The sequence below is a fragment of the Curcuma longa genome, chromosome 17 (assembly GCF_044706935.1).
Source record: "Curcuma longa cultivar G26 ecotype Majalengka, Jawa Barat chromosome 17, ITB_CL_G26_1.1, whole genome shotgun sequence".
Taxonomy (NCBI): domain Eukaryota; kingdom Viridiplantae; phylum Streptophyta; class Magnoliopsida; order Zingiberales; family Zingiberaceae; genus Curcuma; species Curcuma longa.
Genome location: NC_133877.1, coordinates 3,510,633 through 3,529,265, shown reverse-complemented (window position 1 = coordinate 3,529,265; position 18,633 = coordinate 3,510,633). Strand labels below are relative to the sequence as shown.

The following is an 18,633-nucleotide window of genomic DNA, read 5'->3' as shown; positions in this document are numbered from 1 at the left end:
TCTTAAAGAAATAAGAAAGTACAGTTGCAGGGTCGATTCAACATCCTTCTTTCTCCCGCTGCTTTCGACGTGGAGATTATTACCCGCCAACCAACGGCCCGAGCCCCACCGAACAAACGCAGAGAACAGAATTAACAACGGGCAGCTTTCCGATGGCCGCCGGTGACGTGAAAGCTCCACCGCCACCGTTAGCAGTTGCGATGTCATATTGATCATCTTGGCCGGAAGCAATTTTCATATATTCAAATAATTGACTTCAATTTGTCAATTCAATCAAAACATTACTCTCTTTTTTTCTCGTTTTGTTTTGTTGCAAGCAGTTTTTTTTTTAAAATATAAATTTAAATTAATGTTCTGGTTTGTTGATCATTCTTCTTCTGCCAGAAGTTGTGAAACATTATTCCGATCATTGAAAATGGATAAAAATAAAAAATCAAACTACTTTTGATTCTGAAGCAAGTTTTTGAAAATTTGTTTCTTTCAATCTTCGAATTTTGATTTTAGAATATATATACAGCAGTTAGTGCATGGCGACATGGCGTCTGTTGAATTCGAACTGCCACCATCGCCATGAACGAAGGCTGGAACTAACAAGAACTCGTGCAACTGCACGATCTTGAATATTCATGCACGTAAAAAGAATATTTTGGATCGAAAAATAAAAAATAATAAACAACAGAAAACCAGTGCGCCATCCTTCGTCGACAACAACATCTGCACTGCTGCTCGATCGCTCCTGTTCGGAATTTTACCAACAGAAGTGCCATAAACTACGATCGATGAAGAGCCGGAAGCAGCTATAAAGACCCGCTCTTTCTTCCTCCAGGGATCGATCCCATCTCAATCTTTGCTAGTTTCTTCCTTTACCCTGGTTGATTAGTGCGCACACGCGCCGTCGCTTTCTGCTGGTGTTCGATTTGGCGTTGCCCGCTCTTGAAGACGCCGACTTCCATTTCCAGTTCAGCCATTTCTGGCAAACAACCTTGCAAAGCAAGAAGAAGAGCCAAAAATCCCGTCTTGCAGGAGAAGGAAAGCGGAAAAGTCGTTCCTTTCTGCGCACGCGGCGAGTTCGATCACGTTTCCGCTCGAGGAAGAAACAAGCGAGCGGGAAGTTGGTGTTTGGCTCATTATTGTTCTTCGTCTCCTCCTCCTCCTCGCCGACGGATTGAGGGGCGGAGAAGGAAAGAAGAGATGGCGAGTTTAGGGTTAGAGGTGGAGATTACGACCGGCTTTGGTGATTTCGTCGGAGAGCTTAAGGTTCATTCTTCTCTTCTACCTTATTGTTGGAAAAGATTGTAAATTTAGGGTTTCCCTGTTTCTTCATCGTTCATGCCGATTTTTGGAACAGCAAATATGGACGGAGATTGGGGAAAGCAAGGAGGACATGGACCGCATGGTGTTGGAATTGGAGAGCGAGTGCAGGCAGATATACCAGAAGAAGATCGTAGAAGCCGGCAGAGCTAGGGCTCACCTTCATCACTCAGTGGCGGCCAAAGAAGCAGAGGTTGCTTCTCTTGTGGCTGTTCTTGATGAACGCAGTCTCCACCGAAAGGTAATCTTCCTTGCTTTCTTCCATTTGATAATCTTCATGCATGGTACATCACTCACTGTTTGATTCAATCTACATACTGGTATTTTAGGATTGATCAACTAGAGATTTATCTACCATTTTGAAAGAACTTCGGCTGTTGGTTTAAGAACATGTTTTATTTTTGCAATTTTGCACTCGTATGGTGATTGTATCAGTTAGAATTCATAGCAGTTCACTGTTGTGTAGATGGAGAAGTTGCCATTGAAGGAGCAGCTTGCTTCAGTTACCCCTCTTTTGGAAGTTCTACGCGAAATAAGAGAGGAACGATCGAGACAATTCACAGATGTGCAGTCACAGATTGAGAAGATTAAAGCAGAGATTGAAGGAACCACTTGCCATCCTCCTCCAACTAATGCTGTTGAGATTGAACAAGATGACTTGTCGATTCGAAGACTCACTGAGTATCAGTTACAGTTGAAGGGACTCCAGAAGGATAAGGTATGTTTCTTGCTTATGCAGCTTGGATTACTCTGCCTGGTTGAAGGATGTCAAAAAAACTATAATTTCTTCATCTAAATTTTCTTTTAGGTTACTTTGCCATTGATTTTATACTTCTTTGAGAACTAATTTTTTGCAATTTGTATGTTGGCTTCTTCTTCAGTCCGATCGCCTTCAGAAAGTTTTGGAGTTTGTAAATGAGATTTACTCTTTATGTGGTCTGCTCGAAGAGGACTTTCGAAAGACAGTCGATTCAGTGCACCCTAGCCTGCACGATAATGGTGGGAAACATTCGACAAACATTACTGATTCCACACTCGAGGGGCTATCCCAAGCCATCCTGAAGCTAGAAACTGAGAAGAACATGCGAAAAGAAAAGGTTGATGATGATCTTCAAGTCTAATTCTCAATGATACATTTTGACACAGCATTTATGATTTGTAGTTATCGCAAGCAGCGAGATCACTGTTAGATCTGTGGAACATGTTGGAGACACCGGACGAAGAGCGAAAATACTATGGAGAAATAGAACACATTCTGAAATCACCTGAACATGAACATGACATTGGGTGCTCTGGTGTCTACTCTCTTGACACAATTGGGAAGGTTAGATTTGTTGAAGCTTTACTAACATAATTTTGAACGAAAAGCGGTTTATGAGAGTATTGCTTAACAGTTGGAGGCTGAAGTTGAGAGGCTGATAAACCTTAAAGCGACTAGAATAAGAGAACTTGTTCTGATTAAAAGGGCAGAACTAGAGGAGATATGCAGAACTGCACACATTGAACCTGATAAGAGCACAGCTCCAGAGAATGTCAACGCAGAGATAGATTCAGGTAAATGTATGACACACATTTGAAGCCATGTTGAGAGTAATGAAGAACATATGGCATCAAGTCACTTGTTGTGATTCTTATCGGTTTCCAGGTGTTCTGAGTTCTTCTGAACTTCTTGCTAACATCGAAATGCAAATTTCAAAAGCCAAAGAAGAAACTGTTATCAGGAAAGAAATCATGGATGGGGTAAACAAATGGCTCGCTGCATGTGATGAGGAGAGCTGGCTTGAAGGTTATGATCAGGTAGACTAATTAGCATTTCTATTTGCCAAGCTCAGAATTATATTGTAAAATATCTAGTTTTACACTCTCCATCTTCAAATGGATTCATACAACAATGCCATAATTCTCTACTTCGCTCATCTATCCACCATGTTTAAGTTACTTAATAATCGACTGACTGACTTGGACTTGGCTTCTTCTGGATTCAGGATCCAAACAAGTACATTGCTGGAAGAGGTTTCCACTTGAATCTAAAACGAGCAGAGAAAGCACGGGCTACCGTCAACAAAATATCAGGTACAACTTGGTTGGCCTGCTTTATTGCTTCTTCACTTAGTCTATGATTGAATTCCTTAGTTTTTGTTGCAGATATGGTCGACAAATTAATGAACAAAATATTTGTGTGGGAGATAGAAAGACGGATGCCTTTCTTGTATGATGGGGTAAGAGGATTTTGATTCTTATCTGGAACTAATGTGTCATCTGGTGATTTATCTTTTGGTTTTGCTTTTAATTGTTACAGGTTTCGTTGGTGTCGATATTGGAAGAGTACAAATTGTTAAGGCTACAGAAGGAAGAATTGAAAAGGCGATATCGAGTATATATACATTATTATTCTTGTCTAGCACCACTCTTCCATATTTTTGCTTCAAAATCTTCTTTTTTTACTTGCTATTACTGTTGTTCTTAACAGCAGCAAAAGAAACTGCAAAATCTGTTCCCCACAGGGAAGGAAGCAGTTTATGTGTCTAAATTGAGTTCAAGAAGGAACAACAATTTTAGAAGGAAGCCAAATGAAAATGGTTCTATGACTCCCACTCCACAATGGGCCACTGTTGCCGGCAATGCAAGCCCCAAGTTACTCATACACCGATCCCGTTCTCGCGATTCCGGTATGTACTTAAAGGAGATGCAGCGTCGTCTATCCGGGACATCGTTGAACTTTGGGCCAATGTCAGGAGAGGATACAGTATCTTTGTTCACGCCCATTACAAGTTCTGAACCTGAGTCTCCACCCCTCACATAACTCTCAGGTTTGTGCCATTCGATAATCATGTCGCATGTTTCATTTGCATCTTAATCTGTAGGAATACGAGTGTAGGAATACTGATCTAAGAGCATTAGTGTGTTAAGAAGATTTAGTAGATGAAGGAAATGGCTCAGTGGTTATTTTAGATGTCCTTTGCACTACACTTGCTTCAAGCTTTAAGAAGCTTTATATCATTGTTCTATCATATTCAGTTGAGTTTATAAACGTAAACTATGATCTTCATAACTATTTTGTAAAGATATATATTATGAACATGCTCAACATCCGATCGAAAGATCTGTGAGTTCCATGGCATGGCAGACTGAGTGGCAACCCAAAGCTTCTTCACAAAGGTTTACAGAATGGTTGCGATGGATCATGCGTATGGCATAATTCAGAAATCATTTTCTGCATTTTTGTTTGGCATTCCACGAACAAATCCTACCTTCCTGGAATTTGCTTTGCACAAAATGTTTGCAGAATGTAGCTAAAATTTTAAAAAGGCCAAAATTTGATAGGCCTGGATAATAATCACATAATATACAACAGGACCTGGGCGAAAATGGCATCACAGAGTGCATCTCAAGTACACTCTTTGACTTCCAACACAAAATAATAATAAAAGGAGCTAGTAAGATTACAAGAACACTCCATGAAGAGCAGTCAGATCCTAATCTCACACAACACTAGGCACCAAGAAAAAAAAATGGAATTGATTTCAAACTCTTGAAGTCACCTAGGCTGACCTTGTCTGTGTGACTTGAGGTGAACTTCACTGTCTTGCCTGTGACCGGTCTGCTACAATATCATCTATATGTGTTGGATGATAACAATGAGAACTTTCACCGAGACTGATTGATAATGCAGCAACTGCCAGCCATGGATAGCTCAAGATGATATTGGTTCGTAAGGATATGAAAGCCATGGATGGTTAAGTGCATCTAAAGCACTCGGGCGCTTCTTCGGGTTCACTTCAAGAAGGTATGCAATAAAATCAATGAAGCCTTGATCGCCCATTGGTAGACGGTGACGTAGCGATGTTTTCTTTGGGATCAAATATTCTAGCTTGTTCGTGTCCTAGACAATGAAATGTTATTCTAGTGTCCCTAAAAGACAATGAAATTGAGAATCAACGCATTAGAGGAATGCTTCTCTTCCATGCTTTCAACTTAAAAAAAAAAAAAAAAAAGCATCTGAGAGAGAACTAGCGACCTTCACCACATTAAGATAAAAAGAGTAGCATGCATCTAATTTTATGATGATGAATAGTTACAAATAGTAAATATGTGTATCTTTCAAAGGCTTATGGATAATGGCAAGAATAGAAGAATATGGAGTTTTCTAATGGTGCATGTTCAAATGCTGCAAAGCATGAGTGTCATATGAAAACTTGACTGTCCTTTATTCTTTCAGTACAATCATATAAATGATCTCATTTTTATGGTAATTTAAAATGCATGTTTACCAGTTTATAGAAAGACTGGAGCAAGATTGGAAAGTTGGTTTTAACATAGACTAGATATCAGAGGCTCAAACCTGATTCCTCTCATATAACATGTGGTTTTTTGTAAAATATTTGTATGTATCATGTCCCTTCGCAAGCATCTCTTGATCAATAGGACTGATGATTCCAATAATGCGTGCTAGCAACGTTGCAGGAGAGTCATTTTGGAAGAGAACCTGCAGAAGTGGGAATTCAGATTGTTCATAAAAGATGAATCTTTCAGAGACAAAGTAAAAGAACATTCATGTTATGAACTGATGCATCTTTAAAAAACAGCAAGATGTGTTAATATCATCCTTCAAAAAGAATAATACAGTAGGAGGGAAGAAAAAAAGTAGAAAATAAAAACCATCTCTAAATTGGCCATATGATTTATCCACATAAACCAGAATCAATTGGACAAATAAGCAGCATTAAAGACAAACGTTGTATATCACTTTCCAAGTTATGAACTTACATTTCCAGTGCAAAGTTCTGCTAAGATGCATCCAAGCGACCATATGTCTATCTTTTTATCATATGGGAGACCTAGAATAACCTCAGGCGCACGATAAGATCGTGATTGTACATATGAACATAAATGATCTGTTTCAAAACAGCTACTTCCAAGATCGATGACCTTAACTTCACATCTACTGTAGCTCTTCACCAATATATTTTCAGGCTTCAAATCACAGTGAATAAGCCCAAGGCCATGCAAAAACTGAAGTGCCTCCAGGCATTGAATAGTAATGGACTGTAAAAAATTCATGGCAATGATAAGGTAAAACTTCGAGAAAATCAAATAACAAGTAACATCATAAGCATGGGCAATAGTGTGGAGCATGTCACCTGCAGCCTAGGCATTGTAAAATAAACCTCGCCCCCAGATTCTCTATTGAACTTGTGAAATTCATATAAGTTGGCTTTGAGAAGTTCACAAACTATCAACAAGTGTTCCTACACAGGTCAAAATTATCAATAAAACAAAAAGGAAATAACAATATCAAACTCCAAAATATTCTAAAAAGAAATGAATGATAAACATCATCTAAAATTTAGACAAGAAACAAAAATTCATGCATGAAACTATGTATTTTGAGCTAATTCCATTGTAATAACTTCCTAATTCTCACTAGAAGTTGAATGATGAGAGGAAAGGTGCATTTGTCATTGTCAGAAATAATAGTTTAGTAGTTAAGACATCATGCCTTCCAAGATTTGCAGAACAAGAAACAATTCATAATGAACATACTTAAATTCTAAGCTTAAGTTGCTTAACTCATTGGTTTTGTGCATGCTGGAGATGGATCCCATGTTGCCCTCTCAAATTTAGTAAACTATATGCATGCTTTAGCTTTACGGCACAATGAGATGCACACACAAGTATAACCTGAATATTCTCATCCTTGCTCTTAGATCCATTCAGTAATTTTTTGGGACATGTATTGCTTCTGTGTTTTTATTTCCCCTTCATTTTCTTTTTCTACTATAGGCAAATGCATGAGTGATGCAAATGTCAAACAGGTAGCCTATCGATTGAGAAATTTACAAGGTCCTGATGTATGCAGAGATATACAACTATTATGACAGTAATATAATCAAATACTTTTCAAGACATTATCTTATTTCCTAGAGGACTATCCATCTAGAAACATAAATAAGGCCTTAAGGACCTTAATTTAGAGAACTAATCCTAAATTCAGTATTCAAAATTTTGAACCTTCCCTACCCACCTTTAGTTCATAGTAAAAATGATGATACTGTAGATGAAAGCTATTATGAAAACTTCTATTTCAAGCAATTCCAGCATTCCTAGATAATAGAACTATTTTGAACCTATCTTTTGTACATAAAATCAGGATTAGGAATATAATGACAACAAAAATTGAATTAGAATAATAAAAATGGATGATCAAAATGTAAGCATACACTCACCCGATAATAGAAATAATCATAGAGACGTAGAATATGATACTTGTCAGCAGGGTCATGCTTATTAACAAATTTCAGAAGCTTGATTTCATCAAGGCTTTGATCAAAGAAATCTTTGTTATTCTTGATAATTTTAACACAGACATCCATACCAGTATGTAAGTCATGTGCCTGAATAGCTTTGCTAAATGCAGCAGAACCCAAGTATTCAGTTACATGGTAACGTCCAGCAATAACAGAATTCAAAATCACATGAAAATTTTTGTCCTCTTCAAACCCAGTTCTGTACGTGACATGAACAGAAAAACTGAAAGTTAGATCATCAAACTAAAAATAAAAAACCAATTTTTCTAAAAATGATGGAAACTCTAAAACATGAGTTTTCGTAAGCAGATAGTGAGGATCATTCATGTGGAAAAAGTGAGGGAAGAGGAACAAATATGAACCAAAGCCAATTATCATTCAGCCAGAATGTTGCAAAAAAACAATATCGAGGATAAGCATGCCTGTTTTTCCTATGAACTATCTTAAGATAGAAAGTCTCAAATTCCTCCTCCTGCGCTTTTATCTGTCTTAGTTGCTCCTGCAGTGCAGCTACTTCATCATCTAATATGGTTCCAGGATCTTCTTCCCTTATCTCATTTACTTCACAGTGCCTTTTCCTGATATTGTCTGTTTCATCATAAACATAGTCAGACTCTGATGATGCACTTGAGTTCCTTGACCTCACAGCATCAGAAGTCTTCTCATCTCTGGAGCCTCTGACAGGAGAAGAATCACTGCTTTTTCTCCTCCAAGTAGCAAGCAGGTCCTCTGAAACTATACCATTTGCACATTCGTCAAAAGTATTAACAATTGCATCACCAGGTTTCCCTGAACATAGACTTTTCTCAGAATCAACCTCCAACATACTTGTAGTTTTCTGAGGCTGGAAAGAGAAGGTGCCATCAGCATTCAGTCCTGACAGGCTTGTATCCTTTTCATATGCCAAAATGTAACCATCTTGTTTATTTTCACTTAACTTTTCCTTCTTTGACTTGTTCAAATCTCTATCGGTTGTACCGCATTGAGGGCGCCTTCTGCCAAACCCTGTAACATCATGATCAGGAAAGAATTCTATGTCCCCTTCACTGCTTCCTCCAATTAAGCTATCCTGAATTTCACTGCCTATATCAGCAGCATCACTATTAATACCTACACCTATTGACCTGATTGAAGTATGCTGATCATCTTCTATAAGAGAATTACCCTTGCGGCTTTGTCCAACTTCAATTGGGTTTTGGCCATCCCCTAACATAATTAGTTCATTATTTTGTGTGACAAAACCTTGCCAAACAGGTTCTGAATGCATCAAACTTAGTTCTTCAGCATCCATTAACTGCCCATCATATTGAGCTATTAGATCATTCTCATTTGTTCTCCCAAATACCCCTGGAATCTTATGCCCCAATGGTCCTTCTGTAATAGCAACTTGTTCAACATTCTTAGTTAAGAAATACTGATCGCCTGACAAATAGGAATCTTCCTCGGCAAAAGACTGATCATCATCTTCATCTTTTCTTGGCGCCTGGTCCTGATGATCAGGCACACTCCCATGATGTGTTCCTTTCTCATTGTCACTTGGATAGTCAATTTCATGTGCAAGAAACCAGGATTCATCTTCAATTGGTTGTCTCATGTAGCCAACATCATCATCATCTTCATACTCATCAGAATCCCAATACTCATTTGGATAGTCATTAGATTCATCACCAATGGTTGCAAAACCAGATACCAAATCAGAAGTGTCCTCCGCAATTCCTTGACTTACAGAAAGCCAACTACTTCCAATTGTTCGCCTGCCACCTGTATTAAAATCTCACATTTTTTAAAACATTGGCTATGGTTGCAGAAAAGAATGTGAGCATGTGTATAAATCAACTACACACCACAGGACATAAGCCAAGAATAGACCTTCAGCATTGACAATGACACAAAGGTACTAGCAAGCAATATATGTGTGTGTGTGTGTGTGTGTATGTTTCAGCTCAATACCAATTGAAGTGATGTGAAGAGTGAACAATATTGGAAAATATCACAGTAGAAAGGCATTTGCCACTTGAGAGGCCAAATTTAGTGCTTGAAAAGGTTGTACAACATATAATTGGAGCCAGGATCATCTGTGAGGTTCCTAAACTTGATATAAGTATTATACTTGAATTTGGCTAAAACACACAAATTTCTGATTAAATAATGGAATGCCTGGAAGGCTGGACAATTGCCTAAAAAGATGGTTTTATGAATCTTTAAGTTAAATAGCTGAGGTACATGTACTACTAAGAATTAAAATGAACAAGAGCCCACAGAAGTGCTGTTAGCAATCAGCAAGACAAGGTTTAATTTCGTTCTTATAAATAATCAGCAAGCATCTCATTAGAGTTTCCATTACTCAGAGTACTGGTAACAATTTTAATGAATGAAGGTGATGCAATGATCATGTCATGATCCATGGCTAAGCAAGTGGATATATATTGTACCCTTATTTTTTGCAGGATCATATTGATCTACTAAGCAAATTTTAACAGTTAAAATCCATAACTAGAACCCTCATTAACCACTCAGCTACAACATACCTGAAGAGTTAACCTCCTGCCCAACAGGTACATCAAGGAAGGATCCTATCATAAAAGTACTGTCAATATTGGATAACTTCATTCCTGATCTATGTTGATCCGCCTTTTCCTCCAAATGGGTATTAAATAACTTGTCTTCAGACTTAAGTCTTACAGGAGGCAACCTAGGTAGTTCATCCCGGTGATTCTCACAATTAACCTGCAAATCAAAATTCTTGTAGCCTTTGGTTTCAGCATTTTCTTGAGACTTACATGAGAAGTATGATCTGTTGATCTCGCCTAGATGCTCTTTTCTTGATTCTATAACATTATTGCCATTATCTTTATGGTTTAACTCTTTTTTTTCACTGGAAAGACCACCACAACTGGACGATGCCATGTCCACAGAAAATGGAAAAATTGTCTTCACAGAACATCCCTTCAAGGAGTCTTCATTTTTCACCCAAAGGTCATTGACAAAATGGTCTTGAGAATAAGCACTTTTGTCCTTACGGTTACCAGGCTGGCTGATCTCAGGCTTCACTTCAAGCTCACATTTATATATGTCCTTGGCACAAGAACTTCGCTGCTCTACTGATAAATCGGTATCAGTACCTACAGCACGATCTATCTTCTCAGGCACAAAAGTACTGTGGCGATGCTTTGGTCCTTCTGATATCAAGAGGTCAGCAAAATTGTTGATAATTACAGCAGTGTCTTTAGAAACTGAATCAGAATTACTACTATTGGAACTAAATTTCAACGGATAAAGATCTACAGAGCCACAACCTCTATCCTGAGAGAATGTAAAACCTTTCTTGTTCTTGAATCCATTACCAGATCCTCCTACTTCAATTTCCTTAACAATGTACTCTTTAGAGCTCTCCACGCTGTGTGTGTTTGTGCTAAGCTGCCTCGCGCTAACAACCTCTCCATCAATTCTTCCCGATTCTTCTTTTTCAACGGCAAGATGTTTTTGAAGGAACCCATTCAAGTCAGGCCGTGCATTCAGCTCCCCCCTCAAAGCAGCCTCTGCATCCGTAAAACGATTCTTCCTCAGAAATTCCAACACCACATCCACCGAATCCACCATCTCCCGAAGGGAAGAGGCCGCTACGAAGCTATAAACGAAACTCAAATTGGCCTGCAATTCAAACGAGGTGAGACGAAAGTAAATTTATTTTTCTCTTTCTTGTTCGTGATTTCATTTCGAACCAAATGAAAAAAAAGGAACTTTTGCACCAAGAATGACATTTAAATAACAATAGTAAGCGAAACCCTAGCCCTAGCAGTCAAAACATAATTTTGCTTCCGAAAAGCAACACCGGCAAATCCCGTGGCCAATCCACCTCGGGATCGGAGCTAGAAACAAACCCTAGCGGCCCATTCCGAGGCCGGGGCCAAATACGAGGACCAAACGGAAGAAAAATGAGAAGACTTTGAGGGAGGATCGGGCGTGGAGTTAGGAATGGAGAGACTCACGGATCAAACAACCGAAGGAAAGGGATGGGCGCGGCTCGGCGACCTACGGCGGCTACAGCACAGCGAGGAGGAAAGGCGTTCCCTCGGCGTGGCGCAGCAGCGGGATCCGGCGACATCAAGAGCGGAGGAAGCAGAGGGAGGGAGGACCGAGGACGGACGGCATCGGAGGACGACGACGAGCTGATTGGATTTCGATTCGGTTTGGAGGGTTTTTGGATTTCGATTCGATTCGCTTGGACGCTCATCCGACATCAGCACTGGCGGAGCCGGCGACAGAAATAACAATAAAATTACAAATTTACTAATTTATTCACGGATAATTTTAGATAAATAATATTTTTTTAAAGAAAATATAAAATCTCTTTTTTTTCCCTGGAACAAAATAATTTTTTTTCGTACTTTCCTTTTCATTTAATTAATTAACATTTAGAAATATGATACTTGAGGCATATTCGAAACATTCACTGGTTCCTTCATTACATATAATTATAAAATCCCCATTTATTTATTTATTTATTTATTCAGTTCTTGACGGACCTCAAGTTTCATTTCAAACTGGTTTAACTCCGCTTCCCGCTCTTTTCTCACCTCAAAATTTCGCCCCCGACTCGGACACATTTTAAGCATCCCGTCACAGCGGCGCACGGTCACGCCCTGCAAAACCCTAGACAGCCCCTCTCTTCTCCGATCCTTCTGCGCTCGTCCGCGCCCTTCTCCGCCTCCCACCTTCCCGATATGACCACGGCGTCGGCGGAGAAGCGCACGCGGCGGATGCAGCGGGCCGCCGAGGTCGACTCCCACCACCACCGGAGGAAAGAAGAGGGCGACTAAGACTGACAGTGGTAGCGCGACGGGTGCAGAAGTAAGAAAGAAGCGCGCGACGAATGTGCACGGCGGTGGCGCCAAGGATGCAGCTGGAGGTAAGAAGCGAACGAGAGAGACATCGGTGGTGGTGGGAGGGGCAAATGGCGTAGCGCCGGCGGCTCTGGTACCTGATCAATCAGATAAGGACGACGATCTTGACAATGAAGGATATTATGTCGGTAGCGATCGAGGATCTAAGCAAGCTGAAGAGCAGGATACGGAAGAAAAATAACAAAATGAAGTGATGAACATCAGGATATCGCCAAAGAAGAGGGTCGGATATAGCAAAAATTCCAAGGAAGGTGCAGTGTTTGGTTGTCACTTTGTTGATGATCCGATTCCAGAGGCCGCAGCTAAACAACGCTGGCCAGAAAGATACCAGAGGAAAGTAAGGATTGTGTTATGTTCATTTTCAACTTAAAAATGCCACTTTCTTAGTTATTTATCTGCTGGATTATATTTATGCATTGTTTTTGTTGTGTGGTTAAAGAGGATTTATGCTTCTGGAAGTGTTAGAAGGTAAAAAAAAAAATCAATTAAATGATATTTGGTTCCCCCTTTCCCCTACATTATCTATGATCAAGGAGTAACATTTTTCCTCTAATTTTAGGGTGGATGATGAAATTCGCAGGCCACAGTGGATGGAGTTAATTACAATCTTTATGACATGCCTATGTCAAAGTGAGCTTGTGGCATTTCTCATTGGCATTCTGTTTTACAAAGATTCTCTTGACTACATTTTGAATAAATATAATCCTTTGGCTGCAGCATTTATTAATACATAACCTCATTATGTGTATGCTTGATTTCTTAGTTCCTATAAAAAAAACTCATTTGTTAAATTTTACACTGCATTATCAAGATCACTAAAAGCGTAATGGACATTCTTTCTTTTTCTTGTGTTTGTTCTGTCTTCTTCCAAGTAGTTGTATTGATGCTTAGATTTTTTGCCTTTGCCCTGATTATGAGCTTATTAAAATGCCAAAGGAAATATATTTAGTATTTATTGATGCTTACAATAGTTTGGATGCCTCATTTTAGCCTCATTTGGGAAGTTAAGCCGATACTGTGCATTTTAGCTTCATTCAGGAAGTTAAGCTCATAAGGTGATTTGTGTGGCCCAATTCCTAAAACTCAATGTAAACAGTTTAGGTCATTGATTGACATAGAAAATTAATAATCTTTAATTCGCTCTGTTCTCTTAAGCTTTGTTCGTTTTGCTGAATATAAAAGAGAAAGAATAAAAAAAATATTTCTTTTGTTTATATTGAAGGTAATACATAAGAGAAGGGACTATGAATTAACTCACTTGCTCAATTTTATTTCTCCCCAAGGGTGTAAGTGGAAGGAATTGAATTTACATATCTCATAAACATAAATTAGTAAATGGAGTATTTCTTTGTTTTCAATTTGTTCTAAGTAAAATAAGTTAAATGAAATGATGTGGAAATAAGGAAACTTGTTTTCCTATTCTATTTCCTCTTCTCAAAGTAAACACATCATTTGTTGTTATATTTAGTGTTGGTTTGTTGGAGATTGTCTATTCATAGTTTTGATATGGTGTTGCATTTAGAAGGTATTACATGTCATTTACAATGAATTTAAGGTATTAATGAGGGTGTTGAGTCACAATTTATGGAGATTGTGATATCTTGCATTAGTCAAGCATGAAAAACTGTGTGCTAATGAGGAATGTCTAAAGACAAATGAATGAAGTCTCAATAATTTGGGCTGAATCTTTGTCACTTTGTGGGCAATACCATATTTGTACGACTTGTATTAGTCAATCTTTATATCCTATGTCAAATAAAGCATATTGTCTATGGGAATGAAAGTTTGAAGATCATGATGATCTAATTTTCTAAATATGATTTACTACAAAAGATATATTTTATGATCCCGTTATGGTTATATGATTAATTTATTAACTTTCTATTTAAGTTGAAACTAATGGTTTTCTATAGTTAACATGGTTGATATTACTGTTTTTTTTTGTCTTATGATTATTGATCATGTTTAATAATTTTAGGCTGGTGAAGGAGAGGCTGACTATATTGGGCATATAGTTGAGTTTTTTAAAGCAACTGATAAACAACAATACTTCACGGCTCAGTGGTTCTTTAAAGCAGAAGACACTGTAAGTAACATTAGCCTTTTTTGGAAAATTGAATTTGCTATATTTATTTTTGGTTCCTATATTTTAGGTTATTAAAGAGCATGCCCATTGCCATAGTTCAAAAGTGATGCTTAATTCGAGGAGAGTTTTTTTGTCTGAAGAGAAAAATGACAATGTCTTGGACTGCATTGTCTCCAAGCTACAAATTCAACAAGAGACTCCAAATGTTAGTTGAAATATGTACAATATTGTGAGCTGATGTGTTTACATTAGTTTTTGAGAGATTTTACCTACTTTATTGTCCTATGTCAGATTGATTTGAAAGTTAAGGAGAAAAGCATCCCTCCTTGTGACCTTTATTATGACATATCATATTCTTTGGCATATTCTACATTTACTAATTTGCCTGATGGTAATATTTGTATTCTCTGGGCTATATAAAATTGGTCCTGGCTAATCTATCACTGACTCAGTGTTTTTTTTTTTAATTCCAGAAAATATTAGAATTGACAGTGATTCTTCATCCACTATTACTTCAGATGATGCTCCTAATTTTTCAAATAAAAAAGCACTGTCAGATTCTGAGGCTGCGTCTTCTGATCAAAAGAATGTGATCACTTTGCTTGATCTTTATTCAGGTTGTGGGGCTATGTCCACTGGTATATGCTTGGGTGCCAATTTGTCTAGCATAAATCTCCAAACAGTATGTTATTCGTGCAAACCTTTTTATGTGTTAATTGTATACAGTTAACTTCGAATATATTGTTTTTTGCAGTGTTGGGCAGTTGATTTAAATCAATATGCATGTCAGAGTTTAAAGTTGAACCATCCAGAGACTGAGGTAATGCTGCTAAATGTCTTATTTTATTTCAAAATTCAAAGCATTTAAGAGTTATTTAGTTGTTGTGCAATGTTTTTCTTGTTCTCTTACATAGCCTTGTCTTCTAGGTCAGAAATGAAAAGGCTGATGAGTTTCTGGCTCTTTTGATTGAATGGGAGAAACTATGTACAAAGTATTGTGTACTTGGAAACCAAAGTTTGAATGTAGAAGAAAGTGATTCAAATGGTTCAGATGTTGGACTTGAAGATTCTAAACCTTCAGATGGTGAAGAATTTGAGGTTTCAAAACTAGTTGGTATTTGCTATGGTGATCCGGATAACATTGGAAAAGTTTGAATAAAGTTAAAGGTATATAAATGAAGCAAGTGATACAGGACTTTCCATCCTTAGCTGCAACTCAAAAACCATTGTCTATCTCTCCACCTTATAGGTTGGTTGGATATAATCCTAGCTATGATACGTGGGAGCCAATTGATGGCTTAAGGTATTACTGTGTCAATCCAGTTTTCACATTCTACTGCTGATATCTAACTTAAATATTATCTACCAGCAATTGCCAAGAGAGAATTGTGGAGTTCGTGAAGAATGGATACAAAACAAATATTTTACCATTACCTGTATGATTCTTTCCATCACAATTTCAACTTTTCCCTCTGAATTGTTAAATTTTAAAATGCCAGGATTTTCATTTTTTTTCTCCAATTGCTGATTTTGCTTCTATTACAGGGCCAAGTGGATGTGATTTGTGGTGGTCCTCCCTGTCAAGGAATAAGTGGATTTAATCGTTTCAGAAATAAGAATGCTCCACTGGATGATCCAAAAAATCAACAAATGTTTGTTTTTATGGATATTGTAGAGTTCTTGAAGCCAAAATATGTCCTCATGGAGAATGTTGTTGACATACTCAAGTTTGCCAATGGCGTTTTGGGAAGATATGCATTGAGTAGGTTGGTTGCTATGAACTATCAGGCAAGGCTTGGGACGATGGTTGCTGGATGTTATGGACTGCCTCAATTTTGGATGCGTGCGTTCCTTTGGGGTGCTTGCCCAATTGAGGTTATTCTTTTTTCAGTTTGCAGTATTTTAGTGTCTTCTTTTTAATCCGTATTGACATTCTTGTGCAGATTTTGCCTCAGTTTCCATTGCCTACTCATGATGTGGTGGTTCGTGGAGGTGCACCTAATGAGTTTGAGGTATTAATTATGTATTTCAATTCATCTTCCTCCTATACCCACTAATTCGTGCGAATGCCAGTTGATAACATTATGCTCTTGCATTCCCAAAGATAAAATATATTTCTACTAGTTGAACCTGAATGAATAAATTAGTTTCTCTTTCTACTAGTTGAATTAGACATGTTTAATATAATATTAAAATTTTTGCCATCTTGAAACATGCTTACGTAGTTCTTTTTGTTAGGCAGTTACCTAATTTTAACATGACACACAGCTTTATTTTTAATATTCGTATTATTTTATGACTAAATTCGACTAAAATGAGAATAATGAGAACTTGAGTCTGATTTAAGCGAGTTGCGCGGTCGCTAAAAGCGTTATCATTTTAAGTCATGCTCTCTTGATTCGAACTTATGTCTTGATTTTTGTAGCAAAACATTGTTGCATATGATGAAGATCAACATCCACAACTTGAGAAGAAACTACTCTTGGAGGATGCTATATCTGATCTCCCAGAGGTATTCATATGCTCATCATGATTCTCTGACCTCGATTTAAATAATTCATTAGCTTATCTTAGTGATACTATGGACCATTTGCATTTTAAATAAGATAGGTAATTACGAAGACAGGGACGAACTGCCTCACGGCAGACCACCAATCACAGAGTTTCAGAAGTTCATTCGCCTTTCAAGGATTGGTAGGGTTTTTTAAAAAAAAAATCAAAATTTTTAACATGCAAATTTAAAAATCAGCAATCAGCTGATACTGCCAGAAGCAACAGTGCTACTGTTGCTCATTGTTTATACGAGTATCTCTTGTTGATTGCTTTCTTAATAGATTGCTGTTAATGTGCAGAAGCTTTAGCTTCAGGATCTATTGTGGACAGACCGATTGCAAAGCACCAGATTTTTGACTACAGACCACTGCAATTAAATGAGGACGATTATCAACGTGTTTGTGCAATTCCTAATAAAAAGGTTTACTTTATTTTCCTACCTCAAGCTTTTCTTCATTTTTACCAAAATGAATGTTAAAATTTCATTCCTCTTTATTATAGGGCGCAAACTTCAGAGATCTGCCAGGACTTAAAGTTGGTAAGGATAATACAGTTGTGGGATCCAGACGTTGAGAGAGTGTTTTTGCCATTTGGGAAACCTCTGGTACGTAAAACCCCCTTTTGAAGGGTTGACCGTCAGCTATTGTTATATCCTCTGTTATGGTTGAATCAAACCTTGTCGCAGGTTCATGATTATGCAATGACTTTTATCAGAGGAAAATCCTCAAAGTACAGTACATTCCCTTCTCCTAACTTTTGGACGACTATGATGGGATGAAACGGTTCCCACCGTCGTAACAATAGGTGAACCTCACAACCAGGCACACAATTAAAATTTATGATATATATAGTGTATTTTAGTTGCTAATCATAGTTCTTGTTTGCATATTGATAGGTGATTCTGCATCCGGAGCAGGATAGGGTGCTCTCAATTCGTGAGAATGCTAGGCTTCAAGGCTTCCCAGATTATTATCAACTTCGAGGACCCGTAAAAGAACGGTAATGCCAAATCTGCTTGAACTTTCTTTTCCTTGTCAACGAGCTCTTCCCAGATTAGTACTTCGAATGATGGACGATCTGTTTTTTTTTTTTTTTTCTTTTTTGCAAAATGCATAGTGACTTAGTGGTTTAAGTTGTATTCTAACTCCGCTTGATTCTCATTTTCAGATGCATTCAAGTGGGAAACGCTGTTGCTGTTCCAGTCGCTAGAGCATTAAGTTACGCGCTAGGTCAAGCGTACCTTACGCTTCCTCGTCACTTTCCCGTAGCAGATCGTGCATCCTCAATAGTTGAAGCTGTGAACGGGTGATCGGTTTTGAGGCACTTATCCTAATCCTATCACTGCTATTGTTTCACGACCAAATTTGTAGTCCTGCACAATTAATTTGTTATTTATGCTCCTATTCTGATGGAATATTAAGCCACATTAATTGTTGTATTTTTTGTCACCATCAATCAGTGTTAGGATGAT

At 38.0% G+C, this 18,633-nt stretch overlaps 2 protein-coding genes and 1 pseudogene across 4 annotated transcripts; 2 read left to right on the top strand and 1 right to left on the bottom strand.

The window, feature by feature from the left end:
• The first annotated feature begins 1,034 nt into the window (after positions 1–1,034).
• On the top strand, positions 1,035–4,189 carry LOC141811727 (65-kDa microtubule-associated protein 6-like). Of its 2 annotated transcripts, none has more exons than XM_074699773.1 (11): positions 1,035–1,257; positions 1,349–1,552; positions 1,778–2,029; positions 2,193–2,408; positions 2,474–2,635; positions 2,706–2,865; positions 2,957–3,108; positions 3,297–3,384; positions 3,457–3,530; positions 3,611–3,685; positions 3,785–4,189. In XM_074699773.1, exons 1-11 carry the CDS (start codon positions 1,192–1,194, stop codon positions 4,112–4,114), a joined length of 1,779 nt encoding a protein of 592 aa, XP_074555874.1. In that variant the 5' UTR covers positions 1,035–1,191; the 3' UTR covers positions 4,115–4,189. The 2 variants fall into 2 exon arrangements, with proteins under 2 accessions (XP_074555874.1, XP_074555873.1); XM_074699772.1 differs by having other exon boundaries at positions 3,782–4,189.
• A 410-nt stretch (positions 4,190–4,599) lies between these two features.
• On the bottom strand, positions 4,600–11,815 carry LOC141848641 (uncharacterized). 2 transcript variants are annotated; one of them, XM_074736692.1, is made up of 9 exons: positions 11,609–11,815; positions 10,148–11,270; positions 8,448–9,380; positions 8,042–8,348; positions 7,539–7,818; positions 6,453–6,560; positions 6,079–6,357; positions 5,654–5,797; positions 4,600–5,194 (listed from the first exon to the last, which is right to left on the bottom strand). In XM_074736692.1, the coding sequence occupies exons 2-9, from the start codon at positions 11,217–11,219 to the stop codon at positions 5,006–5,008; spliced, it is 3,312 nt and encodes a 1,103-aa protein (XP_074592793.1). In that variant the 5' UTR covers positions 11,220–11,270; positions 11,609–11,815; the 3' UTR covers positions 4,600–5,005. The 2 variants fall into 2 exon arrangements, with proteins under 2 accessions (XP_074592793.1, XP_074592792.1); XM_074736691.1 differs by having other exon boundaries at positions 8,042–9,380; positions 11,609–11,814.
• Positions 11,633–18,471, top strand: LOC141811537 (DNA (cytosine-5)-methyltransferase CMT3-like; annotated as a pseudogene).
• Positions 18,472–18,633: the final 162 nt, after the last annotated feature.